Consider the following 23,285-nt stretch of genomic DNA (forward strand, 5'->3'; position numbering starts at 1 on the left):
AAGATACAATTTAAATTTTTTATTTTATCAAAGTTGTTAAAAAACTATAATTAAAAAAATTTAAGGATTTTTTGCAATTTTTCTGCAAAATTCCAGGATTTTTTGCCACTCTACTACTTTTGTATATCCGCTTTAATGTTAGTTACTTAATAATGAGTTTGTATTGAAGGTTAACTAGTAATTTAAAACGAACTTTTTGAAAAACAAAAAAGATAATAAATACTTATGTATAAATAAAAAGACAGAATCTCAATGTAAAGAATCGGACGTTTAAAATAACTTAAAACTATTGTAAAAGTGTGAAAGCGAGAAAACACGCTCAGTGTAAAAATTTTGCGCATTTTTCAATATTTAACAAATAATAGTACGTCCTCGGGTGGGCTCGAACCACCAACCTTTCGATTAACAGTCGAACGCGCTAGCCGATTGCGCCACGAAGACTTGTTCTTATACCTCATTAATTACTTTATATACTTAGAAATGTTCTTTCGTATAACACCTGTTAGAAGATTATTAGATAAATTAAAAAAAAATATTTGATAGACTTTATGATATTATAATTGTTATTATTAAATAATGAATGGATAAAAATACCGGTTCTAACAAACTAAGTATGCAAAAATTTTCCCGTCAGGGAGTCGAACCCCGGTCGCCCGCGTGACAGGCGGGAGTACTCACCACTATACTAACGAGGAAAAAATGTGGCCAGTACGGGGATCGAACCCGCGACATTCGCGTTATTAGCACGACGCTCTAACCAACTGAGCTAACCGGCCACATGTTTAGATTGCATTCCTCAGCATTATAATTCTGACTAGCGAATTATGACGCAACAATACCATAAGAAATTATTTTGATAAAAAATCTATTTATCATACAACTGTGAAGTCTTAAGGCTAAGTTAATTTTATTAAAGTTATGTTTTGGTATAAAATTAATGATGTTTCACAACCTTGTAGAATTATTTAATATAAGATAAAGCTTTAACAATACTTTTGTCAAATTATATATACATTTTGTAAGTTATTTAATGTTTTCATTTAAAAAATTTATATACTAAAAAATCTTATGGGTGTTTACGTTTATATTTAATTTGATAAAAATTAAAAAACACTAAAATCTAGTAGACTTTTTGCTGTAAAACAGTTCATTCAAAATTTTGTGTGATATGTTGAAAATTAAATATTTGCGAAAAAAATTGTAATCTTACTTTACAAATCTAAAAATACTTTCTTTTAAGATATTCATATTGATTAGTTCTTACTAAGATTTAAACTACAACTATATGTGTAAAAAAAATTAGTAACAAGAGTAAGGTGTTAAATTCAAACCAGCTTTACAAATTTAATTGGATTTAAAAGTTAAGTACTAGTTATTGTTTTCATTTTTAAGAAGTTGATAAGTGTATCATTTTAGTTACAGCTAGATGGTTTAATTTGCACTTATTTAATTTTGTTTTATAAGTTATTTCCAATGTACGATGATTTTCAAAAAAAAAAGACTTCATTTAACAATTCTAATATGTCTTAATACACATTGATAATTTTTCATAAGATATCATATAAATATACACTAGTTAAATTTACATTAATAACAAATAATTATTTTTATTTTTGTGTTATTTAATCACTTTTTAAACTTTATTGATTATCATCAGGGTTCGTGCGCGTCAGGCTAAGTCAGGCTAAATCAGTTTTTTTGAAAAAAGTTGAAAAACGTGAGGCTAAATCAGTTTTTTTATTTAAAAATTTGAGAATTTAAGTTTTTCTCAATTCAATGCTTGAAAATTTTTGATTAAAATAAGTTGAGAAATCTTTTTAAAATCAAATTGAAATGAGAATTTATTTCTAAATAATGATTTAGTTATTAAAGACAAAATCAGTCAGTACTTGTAAAAATAAATGCTTAAAACCTTTTGTTGAATCTCTAAAAAAATATAAGAATCTTCCTTATTTTGTTTTGAGTAGATTGTATACGTCATAACTATTAAAATTCATAAAAAAAAATACAGTTTAAACATTACAGTTTAGTTCAACAACTTAGCTGTTTGTTTGAATTTTAATACTCGTGAAAGCGTTTCATTTTAAATTTTAATAAAACACATAATGTACGTTGTTTTATTATAAATCTTCTGGTTATAATGTTTTTACTTAGTGCTTAATTAAATTGAACAATTGTGTTTAGTAATATATATTAAATTTTTACACTAGTAAAAGATTAGATATAACACTTATTTTAAAACTTATCACTGAATTTGTTATGTTAAGGGCATAGGGGGGATCAATCACTTTTTTCACAATTTAGTCTTATTTTATTGAGTTGTAACTAGCTATGAGTTGCGTTTTGCAGATTTTTAAAGCTCTAAATATTTTCGAGATAAAGCTAGTTAAAGTCGGAAGCTACAATAGTACTAATCAAGACCCCCCAATACCTAAAATGACTTCTTAAGGGGATTTTCCTTACTTTGAAAAAATGTCAGGCTAAATTGGTCTCAGTCAGGCTAAATAAAAAAAAATTCGCGCACGAACCCTGAAAAAGGGTATCACAAAATTCGGAAAATCAAAAGTTTATACTGTATCAAAATGTATTTAGTTGAAAAATTATAGTACAGAGTATAAGCATTTTACTATAAAAAATACTTTTTTAAGAATTGTTAGAAGGTATAAATGAATGTAAATTGCATAACAGAGAAACATATAAAATGTAGTGCAACATAAAAAAAAAAGATTAGTAATAGTATAAAATTTCAAAATCAATAATTTGTACTAATTTTTACCGACGGCCTTAGTATTAAACTCAATGAACTAATCAATAAAATATTATTTTTACTTTTCAACATACAACTGCTGAATTTTTTTATAGAAACTTACTTGTTTCAAACTCTAACTATTTTTTCTTTTTTTTTTTTTTGAAAACTTTTCAAGATACTGATCACAAAACCCTAACTTAACAAACTCAAAAGTATTGCACACATTTACTTACAGGCTAAAAGTTAAAATTATGAGTTATGTGGAAAGTTTTTGGTTACAAAGTTATAAAAGTAACACTTGCAAAGATCGAAAAGTCTAAAAACTAATTTTGAAACTAGAAGTATAAAAGAAAGTGTTATTATTGGTTTTGCTTAAACTTACGTGTCCTAAATATTTTTAATTAGAACAAACTTGAAAAAATAAAAGGGTAGATTTAATTTATACTTAAATTAGCTTTTAATATTAATTGATAGTGCTTTTTAAAGGAAGTTGAGCTTGATTAACATTTTCATAACTTAATTCATTATCAGTTGTTGTTCAAATAGACTTAAGTAAAAAATAGTCTGTTGAAGCAATAAAAGAGAGCACTTATCAATTTCAACAGAAATTTTACCCTGTGTGGTGCTAAAGCGCTAAACTGTATATTATTAAAACTCAGTTGCCTTTTTTCTTCGGTTCATTTGAATATTTACTACCATTTTACTTATTATTCAGTAGCTTTAAACACTTACTTATTTGTTTAGTTTATTGTGGAGGTTCGACTGGCTAGTTAGAATGTGGCAGAGTTCATTTTTTTGTAAATATTTAACTCTTAAAGATTTTATGGCAAAAAACAATAAACTATTGTTTTAGTTAATTTTTATTTTAATGATACCTTAGCAGTTAAAAATCGTTCAATTAATTTTTTTCTAATTTAACTATAATCGTTAAATGTTTTTAAATGAGTAATTTTTTGTAGCTACTTGACTTTTTTAAAAATGTTCGATGTTAATGTTTTAAAACTACACGAAGCTATAAAAGTATAGAATTATAGTATCACCTGTATCCATAATGAGCTTTGATTTGAACTTTTTATTTAAATATTTTTTGAGAGTTAACGTAAAACTAAAAGTTGTAAATTGTTTTACGAGAACTACAAAAACAAACAGTTACTAAGAGTAATCTTCTACTTATATACACATGCCATTATCTAAAGGTCATTTTCAAACATTTTCTAAAGCTTATATAAAAAAGCACAAAATTATATTTACTACAGTTTACATATAGCATTTTAGAAAGGTAATAAACCAATAAAGTAGTATTAGAATTTTAAAAGTGTTATATTGTCAAAACGTCAACTGTTTGTTTTTTGGTAGTTTATTACACAAGATACTGTTTTAGCTTAAGAAAGTTGTACACTTTACTAAGTGCATGATTTGTGAAAAAAAACTTGTTTTTAATAAATTTATGTATTTTTGTTTAAGCTTGTGTAAGAATTTCGCTCATAGTATGTCTGGTTAAAAAACATGTTTTATTTTTACTCATGTTTTGGAGTAATACGAGGTTATTTAAAACTAAAAATCTATTAAGTTTATGAATTTTTATAAATTATAAAAACTTAAGCGAGATAATAGATCGAAACTTAATAATCAAATAACCTTACATATGAAACTTGTTTGAAACACTTTTAGTTACTAATTATTGTTTAATGATACAAAAGAGACTTTTTAAACACCAAAACGTAACTTTTAAGCAAAGCGCAAAGAGTTGCTAGACTCTAAGTTTAACTACTTCCGATGTTTATACGTGTAGTTAAAAATCCGTTAAAAAACTGTTTATTTAACTTAAAGTTATATTATAAAGTGTTTTATATCCAGTTATTACAAAAGAATATAACTTTTCATCTGTACTTGATATAGCAAAGTTTAATTATATTTCTGAATATTTTTTTATTTATGATACATAAATATTAACTTTATCATGTGTATAGATCATTAAATATTATTTTTATAAAACAAATATTGTTTACAAAACATTTTCAATTTAATCCAGTAAATGCTAAACATGACATAGTTCATGTTTTTTACATGTTACAGAATTATAACTAACAAATAGATAAATAACAATTTTCAAATACTATGGATATAGCTGCACGGGTTTACACTTGTTCTAACTCGCAACACAGCGCTCATTTCCTTCAGGAACTCAACAATCAACGTATGAAGGTGTTTCGTCTATTGTAGAAGTCTAATGTTTTAAAGTCCATAAAAAAAAAGACTGCAAAAAACTAAAATAAAATGTTATAAATGGTTTCTTTGTGAGAAAATAAAAATGGTTTATAACTTAATATTATTTTAAATATTTTTTGATTATTTTAAACGATTTTACCGTTATCTAAAACTTGAATGTTTTTAATTTTTAGTTTTTGTAGTTACACTTTAATAGAACTTGTAGCTTATGCACTATAAAATAAGTTAAACAATTTTATATTAAAGGGAATTCATTGTGACGTAACAGTGAAAGTGCAAGGAGCTGAATTCAAATCTCATGCAAATGTTCTCTCTGCTTCATTAGGATATTTCAAGTAAGTACAATGAAATAACTTAAACCAATAGTTTTATTTTTTGTTGTGTAAAAAATTATGAAAAATTGCGTTTTCAAAATTTTTATATCTGTAAATTTTGCTAAGCCTTATATATAATTTAACTTACTTTTATAATCAGGGAAATTCTGAGCAAGCTCCAAGTAGCGAGTTTTCCAATCACAATTGACATTCCTGATATCGTATATCCGACCGGTTTCCAAAAAGTCCTCGTTTATGTGTACACTGGCCACCTTTACCTCAGTCAGAACACAGTTATGGAGGTTTGAATATAAAATAGTTGATGATATGATAAAATATAAAAAGATACAAAAGTTACAGCTACACTTTGAGTTTGAGGTTTTTTTTTAAGTATTGCTGTGTTTTAAGGTTTAAACACTTATTTATATAACTCGTTACAATTTGATTTTAAAGTGTTTTTTTAAAGCTTTGTAAGCACTATTTATAAAATAACGTGACACTACCGACAATTCCTAATCAGAAAAGTCATTTTACAATTACAATTAACTATTTAATAGATAAAAACAAATTGTACAGTAATCTTCCTTTATTGTAGCAACATATGTTTCTGTTTGTTAACAAATCAACACACTTCAAATGGGTTCTGTAAAAAATTAATTACTGTAATGAAAGCATAGAAGCATAGAGTAAAGTAGGTGTATACATGTTTTCATTAAATTAAAATATAATAAAATATAACATTTTCTACCGATAATAGTTAATAATAGGTAAAATACTTAATATTAAATCCGACTGTTATAAAACTATATAATATTTGTGATTATTAAGTCTAAAATAAGTAAAGTAAACTAAAATACACAACAAAACAACAAATAATAATATAAACAAACAAACGATTAAACCTATATTTTGAACAGTTATTTAAAAGATATTAGTTTTTAGGATTTTGTTCATCCCTAAATATATCAAGTATGCCGAAATTAGTAAGTTTAAATACTAGTTCTACGCCTGCATAGTTGTTTTTTGAATTCCTGTTTATGCACCGTAAAATATCTGTCTTTGTTTTAATTTCTACAAAAACAAGGAAAAGCTATAAACTTAGGTTGTTTGATTAATAAAATAAAGTTAAACATATTTTGCAGCACTAAAAATTAACTTTGATTTTTAAGTGAAAGGAAAGTAAAAGTATAGTTAAAATTATCAACAGTATTTTGTTCAATGATGTAAGAAAAAAGTGACTTTTGTTGTGTTGTAAATGCAATGCGTATTAGTTGCCATTTAAAATATATGTATTTTATAGTAGAAAAATGATAATAGTATTTTGTAACATAACAAAAATTGAAATATTTGAAGCAAGTTCGTCTTAACTTTAAGCTTTGTAAAAGCTTAAAACCAACTATAAAATACTTATTACAAAAAAAAACATGTTTAAAGCTTTGACTAATAGAAAAAAAATATATCCGGTTTCATCTAACTTCTAGCTATCTGCAAAAGATGATATGAAGTTTTACCTTCAGCCTACCCTTAGATTTACCAAAAACACCAGCCTTCGAGTCTAGCGCTTTGTGAACAACTAAACAGTGGTTAAATGGTATAGCTGCTCTTTTGCGAAATAAATGAAACTGTAATGTATATTTTACACCCTTTACAGTTATATTTTATTATATAAAAATTCTAAAACAAAGTTTATTCGATACACACAGCCATCAGATATAAACAACATACAAGCTAATTTCTACCTTAAACATACCTATTAAACTACATGTATATCTAAAGACAATTGTAAACTAACAGAATCTGTCAACAAACACTGCTAACTAAACACTCTTTCTGACAACTTAATTTTTGCTCAAACATCGACTTTTCTCAACAGACGTTGTGCACGGCTTGCTTCCTGCAGAGTCCGTTCGTGTACCAGAAATGTCAGGAGTTTCTGCAGACGCACGGGCATGCTACGGGCATCAAACATGACAGAATGTGGTTGATGGACAAGCTTGCGACAAAAATTCAGAAATCGACATCCAGTCAAAGACGTCAAAACTGGGTAAGAAGTGTGAATTACTTAAAAGAAAATCGAAACAAAATTGTTTTAAGATAAACTAACACAAATCAATAAAATAATAAAAATAATTTTACTAGTGTTAACAGAACGGGTACATATATTATTCAACTTCGTTCACATAAGCACTTTATATTTGTAGTTGTGTGCTCAATTTATTAAAGTACCGTTGTAACTCTATGTAAAGTTAAATATTTAAACTGAATAAAAAATTTTTAAGTTTTTATATAACGTAAAATATTAAAAAACCTAATTTTTTAACTAAGTTTTAAAAGTAAGTGAACTCATCTACAATCTCATCTACTACATATTCTACATCTACACTTCATCTTAGTTAAATATATTAGTTTACTTGTATAAATTAAGTCATTTTATAAATATTTAACTTTCAAACCAATTATTCTTTTTTAAATTCATGATCTGCTAAGAAAAGTAAAACTAAATATTTCACAGTTCTTCACTGTTTCTTACTAATTTAAGCAAAATAAACTTTTCTGTTTATTGTGCGGTATAGTTAAAAAGAAAAAAAGGAACTTAAATAAGCATTCTATTGGTTAAGTATAAAAATTATATATTAAAAGTGCGCTCTTAATCTGGTATTAATTTAAATCAAATAATCGTTAAGCAATTTTCTTACGTGTTAAAACTTTAAATACGCAAAAAAATAAAAATTTATAAGTAGTAGTTTACTTTTAAATATTTATAGACGATTTTTCACAAACATTTGCCTTTTTCTCTAAAACCTAGATTGTATTTTTTATTCCACAAAAAAATGCAATATAAACTGAAACAAAAATATGCAATAGCAGGAAATAGCTACGTCACAAAGTTTCCTTTCATGTAGTTTCCTGGGTTAAGTTACTTTATTGCACAATTTTAAAATCAATGTGCGTTACTTAAAAAATTTGACTGCATTTTTTTTTATGTTATTTCATAAGGTATATTTGATTTAAAATAAAAATTAATTGTGGGGCAAATAACTTTTTATAAAAAAAAATAAAGTTAGGGCTTGTGTGGAAGATTCATTGTAGTTTTTCAAATAATACTTATTTTTTTTTTTTTTTTTTTTTATCACAACAATTATTATTGTTAAGTTGAAATTATTGTTAGGAAAACAAAAACTTCCTATCTGAAAACAAAAAAGTAAAGTTTAAAAAAGTTTATGGGGTCACAAAAATCTTATGATATTAAAATACTGTTAAAGTTAAATAAATTTTTATTTGTTTATTTTCTTAGTTAATGTAGTTTAAAGAAAAATATTCTGCAAAAGTCTAGAGAGTCTAACCCTGGACTTTCTTATGTCATAAAAAAAGCTAAAACTTAATATAAATATGACCTAGAATTTTCATAAATATTATCAAACTATTATATAAACTTTAATGTAATGAAACTTCAAAATATGTATACTCAACAAGTAAATGTTTTACGGTTAAATTATAAAGAGAGATATTTTGTTTGAACTTTGAAAACCCTTTTTTTTACTTTTTTATCTTAAACTTTATTTTTTATGCATTAAAAAAATAGAAAAATATAAAACATTTAAATATTTAAAGCTTTGGTTGATAAGATAATTTGATCAATTGATTAATCAAATACTAAGTTTGAACTGTTCTATATGAAAATTTTCTTCTCTCTTCAAAGCCAACTAAAGCTTTATATATTTTTTGAGGTAAGCCTTATTTTAACAAAGAGTTTATTTAGCGCGCACATTTTGATAGGCTATTTATTTATTCTTTATAGGATCTCAATGTATTCGATAGTCAAGGAAAACCTAGATCAATAAACCACAATGCCCGGAATTCCCAGGTAACAGTTTCACTAAAAGAAATTTTGACGCACAATAGTGGAATTACACCAAATTTGAACGAAAACTATGCTGTTAACAAGTATAAAGCTGAAAAATCAAATGAAAATTTTGCTATGTTAGTTTTTGTTAATAAATTATAGATTTATTAAGTGTCAACATTGTTACTCAATTAGTTTTTTTTTTAAGAAAACTTAAAAGCTAAAACAGATGTTTGTTAAGTTTCTAATTCAATAAAGTCACTTTAAATCATTTATTCATAAAAAAAAGAAAAACGTCAGTTGAAAATTTTCCAAAAACGGAAGAGGAAATACCAACGTTGATGCGCCCTAAAGTTAACTTGGATTATCCAATCAAATGTAAGTGTTTCTTTCCTAAGCTTCTGTACTAAATAAGTTAAAAATTACATTATATCTTTAAATAAAACTTAAACATTTAATTTAACTAGATATTCTAACTACTTTCTTAAAAATTAATAACTATGTAAAATATCATAATTAAATTACAGTTTAGACTAAACTATGTCACTAGGAAAGCATTGTTGAAAACTTTTACTAAAATTTGGTACTAAAAAATAAAGCTCAACTATAAAATACCTCCTTATCTCTTTTTTAAGCTAGAACTCAAGTACACGATATTTAACTGATACACAAAAAACTATATGTCCTTTAAAATAATGTATAGTTAAAAACTTTTAGTTCAATAATTGTATTTGAATTTTTTAAATATGTATTTAAACTGCTTGAAACATATTAACTTTTGATTGTAACCGTATTAAATAACATAATTTAAAGCAGCGCATTCTATCTTCACAATATACCTAAAAGTTTAACACCCTCTTTAACAGCTGACAGTTTCGAAACAGCGACGATCGACCATCAATCGTTAGCAGACTACTTCAGCAACAAGAGAAATGAGCAGAACGTCATAAACGCCGACCAGAACCACCAGATACACCACTCAATCAACCTTCTCAACGGGCCACCAAAATCATCTCAGGAAAACGTCCCTGGTGCTCTGAGTTTGGTGAAGAAAAATGGATAAGATTTGGGGAATAACCAGAAGAATGAAGGAAGGTATGACTGATAAATAGAATTAGTAGCTTTAGTGTGTGTTGATAGCTAACTTACTTGTATTTGTTAAACGATAAATTAACAGTCACTGCTTCTACTTTATATTTAATGTAAATGTTGTAAAAAAATTGACACTTCAAACTCAATAAATTCAAAAACATATAAATCATTTTTATTAAAAAAATCATCTATGCCTAAAGCAAATATAATATAACTTTTCAGTTTTAAATATCTGCATGTAATTTTAACTTTGGATGCCGTGAAGTAACAAAAAAATTTCAAGATTAGTATTAGACTGAAAAATCTCAAAAACATTTTGAGTTCAGAAAAAAAAAAGATTTTTAACAAGATTTTTTACCATCAAAAATATCCCACTCAATTAAATGGTTTCTTATTGTAAAAAACTTAAAACGTTCACTATACTTTTAATAAGATGTTGAAGTTTATAAGTTGATTAAAAAAGTAATTTTTCTTAATTGTTCAGTGAAAAATATAAAACTTTCTTTGAAAGTTAAGATGAAGCTTTAATCGTGAAAACAAGAATCTAAAAATGTTTGCTTTGTAACATACCTTATTTCAAATTAAATCGGTTTGTATTTGTATTGATATACATATTATTCTTCTTATTAAAGGCTTTTTTAACAAAAATCAAAACTCAAAAAGTTTGCCATAAAATTCCACAAACTTATTGGAAATTTGCCGCGAGCAAAACACTTTAAAAGAAAAAGCAAAGTTTTTTCATCATACAAAATTTCAGTTTAATAAAAAGTATTAATGAAATATATAACGAGCTCAATCTATTTTCATCTTCAAAAATACTTACAAAGCAACGAAAGACTCGACAAAAACCGCCCGGGGCCGTTGCTAGGCAGTGTCGGTTGCTACGTAACAGTCGCCTGGTCCGAACATCTTCCGTGGCCCTTCTGTGATGTCAGTAGCGCCCTGAGGGCAACTTTATGCTGAAATACATTGAACACATGCTTTCATGTGCTTTAACTAGTGATTTATCTTATTTTTATATCTTTTTTATCAAACAATTTATTTCAGCTGTCCTTTTTATTCGTAGATAAGTTGATATGTCAAATAAAAGGTGAAAGTGTTGCTAGTACTTTTTGACTATCGTTTTCATATCTAAAACTCAATTTATGAACTCTTAAAAAATGTTGTCCTAAAACGTAATAAAAATTTGAAACACAACCCTTTAAACTTTTGAACTACTTTATCGCTATTTTGCAGCTGTTTGCAGAAGTGTTACTTTGTTTTATTATTTCTGTTTTTTCTTTAGAAAACTTCCTTTGACTAAACTTTCTAAACATGACTTAAGGACGTTTTATTATAATTTCTTTTTAAGTTACAATTTTTTTTTTGGTCGTATTGTACAACTAGATTTTAATGAAACTAAATGTAAAAACTCAAAGTTTTTAAATATACGTTATAGTTTGTTTCCTCATTTTTTGAATCTTTAAGTACAGACAATTCCTTTTTTTGATACACTTAAGATCGATAGGAAATCAAATAAGCGAACACAATTTCTTTAAACAGAGTGTTTTGGGTTTTTCTTAACTACAAAAAATTTTAGTCAAACCGGTCAACAAGTCTTGTAGCTAGTTTTCGGTTTAAATTCTGGCTTAAATGTTTTTTTAAACAACTTAAGTTATTTCTGTATACATATTTTTTTAAGCTTTACTACTAAACAAGTTATTACTCAAATTAATTTAAAGTCTTAAAAACTTAAAACTGTTTTACTTATAAACAAGTTTTAAGATACAAACTTTAAAATTTTTTGTTCTAAATAGTTCCTCCTTAATAGTTGTTTAAAAGCAAGATATAAAAAAAGTTATAAACTTTTTAAGAATGGAGGAACAAAACGGCTTTAGCTTCAATAGCGAAAAGGAAAAACCAAAAACGGAGTTTGAGTTAGTTCATAAACTTTTTATCGAAATCTGAAAAAAAAGTTAAAGAAATTTAACTTTTTTTTATATTTTTTATATACTTCTATATTAATTTATTTTAAATACTAAAATCAATGTATACAAAAACTTAAAAATAGTATTAATTTGTTTTGAAATGTTTGTAAACTATTCTCGTTAGAAAAAAACAATTCAAAGCGTAATTTCAAGTGTTCAAGCGTCAACTTTTTTTTGATTGTTCATATAGTAACTGAAAAAGTAGCTTAATAAATTTCATAGTTCTTTAAAAGAGGGCATAAAATTTGTACACACCGTTTCAACTTTATTTTAAGTTTTTTATTCATAAACAAACTACATAGAACAGACACACACTTGTAACTCAACAGTTCTTTAAATACACGAATACTTGTAATTCAGATGTGAATATTGCAACAAGGTATTTGGGAGACAACAGCACCTCAAGCGGCATATTTTAATTCATACCGGAGAACGACCTTACCAATGTACACTTTGTGATAAAATATTTGGTAGACCAGAACAATTGAAGGTAAATTTAAAATAAAAGCAGTTTCATATTAATTCTAAATTGTCTAAATTTATTATTTTTTAGCAAAATCTAATTTTTGTACATAGTTAAATTTCTCATTTGTAAATTGTAGCAAAGTTCGTTATATTTAAGATCCAAAATAGTCTTATTTCAGCTTAAACACACTTTTTTAGCAATAAACTGTTATACTATTAGATAAAACTGCATACACTTGCATGATATCAATTAACCATATATCTTACCGGAATTAGTAGTTTTAATTTTTAGTTTAAAAGTATAATAAAATTAAGCTTTGTAAAATAAAATGATTTTTTTGCAAATGATAAAAAATTTAAGTAACTTTTTAAAACTGAAAAAAGTGTTTTGCGACAAAAAGCTTTAACTTTCTTATTACGTTTTTATCTTTACACAAAAATTACAATCAATATATAATGGACGCCAGTACCAACAAATATTTTCTTTTTATGCTAACTTTATGGTAAAAACAGTCAAGATTTTTAAATGGTTAAATATTTTATGCACTAGATTAAAAGACTTCAAATTTCTCAAGTGCTTAAAAATATAATTGATAGCCGATTTATGTGAAACTTTTGATTTTATGACGTATCTACTTAATAAATCGATGGTGATGATATTTTAGTTAAATACTTAGTTTTCATTATCTACGGTTGCTTTATTTTGAAAGAAGAGTTAGTATACTTAAGCTATCTTAAGTTGAAAATTTTTTTGAATTAAACTTTTTTTTATTTAATTATATAATTTAATTTGTAGGAAGTTGCTTATAATAAGTTTTAACTTGTAAAACGACACTGTTAAACGTTTAAAAAAGAAATTATAAATACTTACAGCATCATATAGCTTCCCATAATTCGAGCCCTGAATTTCAGCTGAAAAATATGATGCAAACGCGCAAGAGGTGAGTAACTAAATTAAAACAAATCCTAAAATCATTATTTTGAGTTTATCGTTCGCTTAGTAAAAAAATAATGTAATTAAAACCAAAAGAAAAAGTTCTAAAGGTTACTAGATACCGAAATTAATTAAAAAAGTTTTTGAAAAATACTTTGACTAGGTTTGTATATTTTTCTATTTAATAATACAGTTAGAGCTGATTAAAAAAAAATGCAAAATTTGCATTATGTACACTTGATGTTTAGATTTTATTATCAGAAAGTTTTTACTTTTACAGACCAGCACCCACAACTGAAGAGGACGCTTACTCCTTCTCAAAAATTATGCTCAGTTACATGAAGCACAATGACGTCACAAAGACGGTTAATGGTAGTTACCATGGCGACCAGCAGTTCAGCGTGGGGAATAACCAGAACGGAAATTACTCTAAACTGTGGTAGTTATACTTTAAATTTTCAAAACGTCTTAAATTTTTTTATTTGCTTATAGCTGCATAAGCTTTTATAAAACGAAAAAAAAAAGATTTTGTGTTTTAGGTTTTGTAATCAAAATAATTACTTGTTTTTAATTCTTTAAGCTTATTATTAGTTTTCAATAAACATAACATTTATAAACTTTATAAAAAACAAGCTAAAACATTGGCCGTAATAGTGAATAAAGCATTTTAAAAATATCACTTCTATTTGATTTTCGAGAAACAATATTTATTAATATAGTGATTTACATTTAGTATTTTTTTATTCAGTAAGCCGACTGGAATTCCAATGAATTTAAAACTAAACGAAAAGAAAAAAATAAAATTTGAAATAATTGAATCAGGTTAAAAAGAGTATGAATATAAAATTAAATAAACTTAGTTTAGTAAAAAATTAATAACACTGGTAGAATTACTTTGTATAATAACATGTATACATTAAACCAAGTACACAAATTATTTTAAACAAAACATGTTTTTTATTAACTATTGTTAACTTCTCAACTTAATAGATTACTAAATTATAACTAATAGAAAAAAGTTAACATTTGTTACAATAAAAGAAGTTAAGTTTATTCAGTCTAAATTTAATAAACAAAAAAAGAATAACTTACTTAGTACTTGTTGTGCTAACTACATCTGAATAGTTAAAAAAAAATGAAACTTTTGTTGTTAAAAAAATTATAGTTAATATTTAAAACCAGTAAACTTAAGCTATTTAACTAGCTTTTATATGTGTTATAAATATTTTATAGGTAGACAATTTTTCTTATATGTTTTAGTTTATAGACTAAAGTCTGAAGTGCTATTTTCTAAAACTTGACTTTCTAATAACAAGTACATGAATTATTAAGCGTTTGATTAAATTCAGAATCAAACTTCGAAGACTCAGGAATGAGCCATGGAAACACACCGAGTCCTTCAAGTCAGCAGGTAAAAGTAGAATGCAGTGATGATATTATCAAGAAAGAAAAAAAAGTAAGTGTTTATGTGTATATTGAATCGAAAATTAATAGTATAATACGTATAAACTATTATACATTTTAATTGTTTATAGTTTTTTATTAAAATAAATCAAAACTAAGAGGTATTCTGAAGTGAGTTTAATGTATATTTTTATTAACTGTTTAACCACAATTTTTATTGCGGGTGAATATTTAAATACCTCATGAATTGTTTAAGTAAAGACATTAATTATATCAAAGATAAGGAGAACTAAATAAAAATATTAGTGTCAAATAGTACAATTTAATAATTGAAAGCTGTAGTCAAATATAACTAACAAAACAAACCTGCAAATAGAAAAATTAATTTAATAAGTTTAAACCACAAAGTTAATTTTATGAAACGTACAAATAGAAACTATTTTTTTTAATTCACTTCGGAGTTTAAACCACTATAAAAATATTCATCATTTTAAATTAGTAAATATACAAAATACTTAGAAACATGTACAAAAAAGTTATTAAGTTTAAAAATACTATACTAGCTTAAACAGTTTTACAAAACACAAGCATTATACTTGGAAATATATAATCGATACATATACATTAAATAATCATTTTAATTGAAACTTTGATTTTACATTCCTGTTTTGTTGCGACAAATTAAAAACAATTTTGATCGTGAAAGAAAATATACTTGCTTGCGAATTTCAATTACTTTTATTATAAAAAATTTTTAGTAGTAATGCACGAAATGAAAAATCACATTGTTTACTAGTAATTTATATTTATTGATAAAGCTTTTTATAAATAATTCTAAACAACTTATATCACTAAAGCTTGCGATAAGTTTTCAATAAAGTTTACGAAGTTAGAATTTATTAAATTACAGTATTTTATTAAGTTAAAGATTATTTTCATATATGCTTTTACTGCTTTTTACTTTTATTTTAGTTATAGTATTTCTTTAATGGTGAAATAGTTACATTTATTTGAGCAATTTACTTTTTAACTATACGCATAATCAATGATTGCAAACTCTACCTAATAAAATATTTGTTGTTTTAAGACTTTTAAACAACAATTGGTGAATAATTTAACTTGCTTAAAATGCAAACTGAAAATATTATTTCATTCAAGTTTGTATTAAATGATTAGTTTTAACTTACTAATTTTTTACAAACCAAAATGTTGATGGTTGCAAACTGCACCTGAGAAAGTATTTTTTTTACAAGACTTTTAGTTAATTAAACATCTCAAACATTTCAAATATGTTCAAAATTTCTCAGGACACTGAACCAGTAAAAACGAGGTCAAAGAGCAAATCAAGTTCTCCGTTGTCACTAAATGGCGTTAGTAGTTGTGACGTCACAAATAGATGCAGTGAAGCAAAACTGATGAGTCTGGACGAATCAGAGATGATGAGCGAGGATCTGAAAAATTTGATGAAGAGCCTTAGTGAGTAGGGAGTCTTAATTGCTGTAATTGACAGACTATTTCTATCGATATAACTTAATAATATATTTGTTTGATGCTTTTCTTATTATTCGCTTAGGAAATTTTAAAACCTTAGGAAATAATTTTGTTGTTCGTTAATAAACTATAATAACATGTAAGTATGTAGCAATTTTTATTGAAAACTATAAATTATTACCCGATCTTAATAAACTACCAAACACATAGAAACGACTACACCTGATGAATTGAGTTGTTCACAAACTTTACCATTGAAAGAATCTTTAGGTCATTAAGCAATCCGGAAATTTTAAATGTGCTATATCTAATTAAGCTAAAACTTTATCGTTAAATTGGTCAATGGATGTGGTTGACCTTTACTAATCGACCAAAATAGTTTATGATTAAAATTAATAAATTGCAGAAAATTTTTTAAATTTAAATTTTTAGTTTGCCGTCGTTAGAAGTAATTATGGTTTTAAGCTACACACCATATTTTGGAAACACAATTACTTTTGCATAATGTATGAAAAAAAAACAATTCATTCTAATAATTAGTAAGATTTCTGCTCAGTTTTATATATTTTACTAGTAGTTCAATCGTAATTTCTATGCAGTAACTCAGTCTATGAAGTTGTCAACGTAATTTTCAAAATACAACATTAATCTAAGTAAGAATCACAAGAGTTATCAACGATCATAAGTGTTACGGATGTTGAATTACTTAAAATGTTGCATGTTTCAGATCTATAAGTCCTAATCTTAGCAACTTTTATATTAATGAGTTATATTTATTTATATGTAGTGGTTTTAAGCATGAAACCAAACCTTAAAAAATTAAACAAGAGTTTGTGAGTTTCGTTATTCTAAGAATATATAAACTATATATATCATCAAAGTTCTACACACTTGGGAAAAATAGATTATCGTAAGTTTGAAATTTAACAGAAATAAAAAAAAAAACATTAATTACAACCGAAACAAAGTGTTTTAGTTTGAACTAAAAGTACAAGTTCTTTAAAATATAGTGTAAGTAAGTAGTTGATAAAAATTAACACGTAAAAATTAGAAGTTATAAGCATTTAGTGATAGTTTACCTCTCAGTTTCAGATTTTTCAACATAAACAACAACATTACGAAAAAACGTAAATACTTTTTATTATATAATAGTTATTTCTTAAGTACTGTTTTAATTATAATTTTATACAGGTGCTAGAGCACATTAAGTAACGTATGTTTCGCTAGCATATTCTATATGATTGTAATAGAATCGGTAGTCTTTTACAAGCTGCAGAACAGACTATTGCAAACAATTTCTTTTAAGACGTTAATTTTTCTGTAAGATTAAAACAAAAAGACAAGCTTATGAGTTAGTATTGGTGTTTGCGAACAGTCAAACTTATTTCAACTTCGAAAGTTTTATCAAAAACAACTTTAATTTATGTTTGTTTGCAACTTTATTTTTATTTTAGATACCTAAAGTTTCTTATAAGGTATCAAGTTTGCTTAACGGGCTTATGATAGATTACGTAAAGTTTAAGTCTTATTTTAAGAAAACAAATTTGCCCAATCAACTTTTTTATTTAGAAAAAAAGTGTTTACAAAATAAAACTTGGTCTTTAAATATAAATCAACATACTGAAATAATAAAATTTTGATTAGCCCTTTAACAGCAGTGATTAGCTAAAAACTTATTTGTAAAAAAAAAGGATTTTTTTAGCTATTTATTTATAAAAAATCGTTAAATAATTGTTAAAAAAATGTTTAAGTGTAAAAAAGTATGTATTATATGTTTAAACTTTTAATTAAAAGTAATTTGTTTAGCAAGTTTTTAAAGTTACTTTACTAAACGTAGAATATTTATTTTTCTTTTTAAAAGTTAAGTTTTTTTCAAACATAGTACAAATATTATCAAAAAACATACAAAAACAAAATTAGAAAAAAGTACATTTGAGCAACTTGAAGATTAAAGATATCAAATATAACTATAAAAACAAACAGTTGTGCAGAACTTTTTTTTAACTGTTTAAAAACGAACTTTTTTATTCTTTTCAATTAAATTTACAGTAATGCAGAATCTAAGTAAAGCTGTTTGCACCTCTAAAACATTAAAAACTCTATATGCAGTGTTTAAAATATAAAAAAAAAACTTTTTTCAAACTTGCTCGGGTTCGAGCAACTTCTTCCAAAATCTCGAACCCGTTTTGTTCAAGCGCAGCGCCGTGATCAGACAAAACGCGCCCAAGTTCAACACGACGAACAGCACAACAAGCTGGTTGCGTGGCAGCACCAACCCGTTGCTAAGGAACATCAGGCACGTTGCCAGGGACCTGAACGAGTAGTAGAGGGCGTTGCTGGCCGCGATGCTGTCTCCTTCCGGCCACAGAATGCTGTAGCAGGCTGGAAGCTGACTTTCTATGATGGCCCTGTGGAAGAAGCAGATTAAACAAATAGTAAGCAGTGCTTGAACCATTTTGTTTCTTTTTAGTGTTTTGAACACAGCATTGCTGCTGTTTTAGTTTTGCAGCTTAAAACTAAAGACCTTAAAAAGTACTTTTTAAAATGTTTTTAGTTGAAATTATCAAACGCATTAGTAAACACTATTAGTAACATATTTATGTTGGCAAAACTATTTCGTAAAAGTAAGATAAAAAAAACTGACAAGTTTATTTTTTATTAGCATTAAAGTATGCGTTTTAGAGTTATAAACAAACAAAAGAAGTTACACTACAGAAAGTTTTATGAAAAAGTAATAATTTTAACTACTTTAACAAACCTGCCAAATCCAAAAGCTCCAGAAATGACGTAATACACCCACGAGTTGACGTCATCGCGCACCGGCTGCCACACGAGCAGCACCGCGAAGATCGTATTTTCAAACACGGCGGCGAAACCGATCATTTTTGAAATCGAGGTCACTTTCGCCACCTGTCCGCTGACCAGGCAGGTCGCGACCCTCAACGCCCCGTAAACCGCCATGCACCTCGCCACGTGGACGACACCTTTTATGATGAAGTTTCGTTGAAAGTTTAGATTTTTAGCTGAGTTTTGATTTCGTTTTAATATTCTAACTTTAACTTTTTAATAGCATAAAGAGTTTTTTCAATTAGTACTTGTTTATTAAAACCAGCTGTTTAATGAAATAATTTTAAACCACTCAAATTGATTATTTACTACTTAAAGTTAATTCAGTTTATGAAGTATGTATATAAATTTAAATATTGATAAGCTAATTTCTTACGCTAGTACTATCTTGGTATTTAAGTTACTAAGAAATATTCAAAACTAGTATAAAGATTATAATATAAAAAACTGTTTCATATTTATATACCATTTGCAACTTATTATTAACAGATTACTAAATTTGTTTTATATTTTATTTCACAAAGCTTTTCAAAACTATACTAGTTTCATTCTCAAAAGGTAAATGTTAAATGAAATTTGAAAATATTTTGGTTAGTAAACAGCTTAAAAAATAATTTTGAATTTTGTTGTATGAATAAATTCAAACAAATACAAAATTAGGTCGCTCTTCCTCAATCAATATTGATTCCAGGCTGTAGAGAAAATCATCAATTACAAAAAAATTCAAAAACAAAACCTTTATTCTACATAAGATATGTAGATCATATATTCGTAGCCACACTGAGAAAAAGCAAACTAAGTTAGATACGCAAATAGCATTAAATGGAAAACTAAATTATTAACAATTTATTTTTAAACATACCTTTACTTTAGTTTTACTTGCTTAATCTCTAAATTTTGTATTTATTTGAATTTATTTATACTTCATGATTTAAAGTGATTTTTTAATCTGTTTACTAACCAAAATATTTTCAAATTTCATCTAACATTTACCACTGGAGAATGAAACTAGTATAATTTGAAAAGCTATGTGAAATAAAAAACATAATACAAAATTAGTAATTTTTTAATAATAAGTTGCAAATGGTATATAATTACGTTCCAAAACCTCCCTAGAATAAAACTGTTTCGTATTATTAATATTTACATGAATGTATAACCAAACACATTATTAATGTTTTTATTTACAATTAACAAACACTAACCAATTGAGCAGCCTATCCAAGCCCTTGTGAACTGGCCGAAAACAAATCCGTTTAAAAATCCCGTTTTCATTGAGATAGGAATTACCAGTAGGGCGGCTTTATCACTTAACATCAATTTAAACATCAGTTTGAATAGTTCCCAAGCTGTTTTCGTATCTTTTGTTCCTTTATAGTTGTTTCAATAAATTTTTAGATTTCTAATTAGTTGTTTGGCAATACAAATATTTTACAAAGGAAGATAAGTTTTGAACAGATTGTTATCACAACCTTAAAAGCTATTTATAAAGTGAAATTTAAACAAGTTTTAATGTAGGAAGACATTTGTATTGTAAACTAAGATTTTACCAAACTTAAGGCATTTTTTTAAGGATTTATAGGAAAGGATGAATTTAATTTAATAGAAAGTATAAAAACAAAAAAATATGAACAAACTTCAAACCCTCAAAAAAGTCATAATTTTCTTCGTCTGCAATTTTACTTTCAGGCCTTCTCAGGAAAAACAACATCACAGCCCCCAACCCTTGCATCACCAGAAAAACCCCCAGAAGTGAATAAAACTGACTCTCGCTCAGCTCTTTGGATCCCTCGGAAGACCCAGATTCCTCGTAATACAATCCGCATTGCGACAACTCACGCGTATAGTTGGTTGCCATAGTGACGTTGGACGCTTCATCGGTCGTTATGGCGACGGTGACCACGTTTCCGATGATGAAGGTCAGGCTTATGATGGCGCTAAAAATGCCGTTGTAAAAACTCTTCCTCTTACTCACGTTCCTATTGGTCAGTTGCGCATCCAACGTTGATACGTGGGTGACGTAACAACGCATGGAGCACCATAGCAACGCGGCTGCGAGTCCACACAAGAAGGCTGACGGGTAGATCAACCACTTCACCGGGTAGAAGTTCGCTGTTGAAGAGTAATTAATTTAACACGAGTAGAATTTTAATTTTTTTTTGCAACTGTGATTACGAACTTTTATTTAAGGTGATTGACTAGAATAAATTGACTATACAACTCGAATGCTTACAGTGAAATTTTAGATTTCAACACTTAGGTTTAATAGTTTTACAGGCTTAAATTTTTAAGTTTTTTTTCAGTTGTAAGTTTTAAAATTCTTGATTTAAACTGATAATAGTTATTTAAAATATTTCCAAGTTTTTTTTTTTATAATTCTGAAATAAAGTATTATTTTACTTTAGCATTAGATTAACTTTATTGTCTTTGACTTGTATATTTTTTTATTGTCTAATAGAAGTAATAGTTTTTGTTAAGCCAAGTATAGTATATAAAACAACATTAAATTTCAAAATCAGTATTACAAAACCAACTTGCAGAGTAGGCCATGTAGCAAACGACACTAGCTGACATGACCACGTGACCTTCTATTTTGTTAATGACCACTGAAGGGAGACCGAGAGCACCGACCAGGAACGAAAAGTAAAGAATTCCCAACGAAGTCGTTCCCACCTCCTTGTTCACGTTGCTTTGCAATCCTTTGTTTAAAAATTGAAGTTTGTATTTATAATAAACAACAAGTGTTTAAGTTGATGGAAGTAAAAATTTTAATGGAAAATACTTATAAACAACCTAAATACTCTATTTATACTAAAAAATAGTTTTGAAGAAAATTTTTACTTGTTTGAAATATCTTCTTTGTAAATGAATTTTATATTTACCTTGTAATGTAATAAATGCTGAAAGACTAAAAAGCATTCCAAAAGATCCAAGAAACAGCATTTGCAAGCATTTTTGTTTAGTGTTTTTAGCATCCATAAACAGTTTTTACCTATTTCTTTTTTTTAATGATCAAATACTAACTATTATAGTAAAACAACATTTTAATTTTTGTAATAAGTAATTTTTTTTTATCAAATTATTTTCTTCTAATGATTTTACTAAATTATTACTAGCATTAAATACGTAAACGAGTTTAACTTATAATACAACTTTAAATATACGCAAAATAAAATGCTACTTAAGTTTAATGTATCAAAGTTTAGCTTACACTTGTATTTAATTAATTATTAAAAACTTCTATGATTTATGAGTTTCTCAGATTGAAAGAAACATAAAGAAGTTAACAGAAAAAATTTATCGTGCTGCCAAACCTGAATTACTTTTAGATCTAGTTCAGCTTTGAGACCAAAAGGTAAAACCCTAATATTTAACGAACACAAAAATTGCGTGGTTCATACGTTTGAATGCTGTTGTTTAAACAGCTATATCGGTCAAACCTCTAGGCACCTTGAAACTAAAATTAAAGAGCACATTACAAAGTGCGTAAGTCACCATATTAGCAACCAACCAAAGACAATCAGTATAGCAACTTCAAATGCAATGAAAAGGTCCTCACTATCAGAACATTTAATTTAAAAAATTAAAATTGTGGAAAAAGTTACAATGAAATGAAATTTAAAATATTAAGAACTTGTAATAAAATTTATGACCACATCAAAATTGAAGCTATATACATTCATTTAAATAAACCATAATTGTGTAAATAGAGAGAATTTGATTATTCGTTATCCTTGTTTAGTTAATTAAAGCTCTTAAGTTATGTTTGATTGTTTGTTTTAAACTTTGATTACTTTTTGTTATTCTGTACCAACTAATTTCTAATGCAATTATAAGGCTGTATAAGTTAAATATTTTCTTTATTTTGTAACAATTGTAGCAAACTGAAGAAAATCGTTGAAATATATTTGTATATAGTTAAAGACCTTGTTGGTTATCATAAAATAAA

The 23,285-nt window shown here is 26.4% G+C and overlaps 1 protein-coding gene and 2 non-coding genes across 3 annotated transcripts; all 3 read right to left on the minus strand.

Moving 5' to 3' along the window:
• Window positions 1-367: 367 nt before the first annotated feature.
• On the minus strand, window positions 368-441 carry Trnan-guu (transfer RNA asparagine (anticodon GUU)). Its single transcript has one exon. It is a non-coding gene; the product is annotated as a tRNA-Asn (tRNA).
• A 261-nt stretch (window positions 442-702) lies between these two features.
• Trnai-aau (transfer RNA isoleucine (anticodon AAU)) lies at window positions 703-776 on the minus strand. Its single transcript has one exon. It is a non-coding gene; the product is annotated as a tRNA-Ile (tRNA).
• Window positions 777-18,626: 17,850 nt separating this feature from the next.
• Window positions 18,627-22,315, minus strand: LOC145836822 (protein unc-93 homolog A-like). The gene is made up of 6 exons (XM_082944594.1): window positions 22,219-22,315; window positions 21,871-22,035; window positions 20,981-21,448; window positions 20,542-20,706; window positions 19,248-19,473; window positions 18,627-18,897 (listed from the first exon to the last, which is right to left on the minus strand). Exons 1-6 carry the CDS (start codon window positions 22,313-22,315, stop codon window positions 18,627-18,629), a joined length of 1,392 nt encoding a protein of 463 aa, XP_082800720.1.
• Between the last annotated feature and the right edge of the window lie 970 nt (window positions 22,316-23,285).

Source organism: Thalia democratica, chromosome 5, assembly GCF_965202585.1.
Source record: "Thalia democratica chromosome 5, ktThaDemo2.hap1.1, whole genome shotgun sequence".
Classification (NCBI taxonomy): domain Eukaryota; kingdom Metazoa; phylum Chordata; class Thaliacea; order Salpida; family Salpidae; genus Thalia; species Thalia democratica.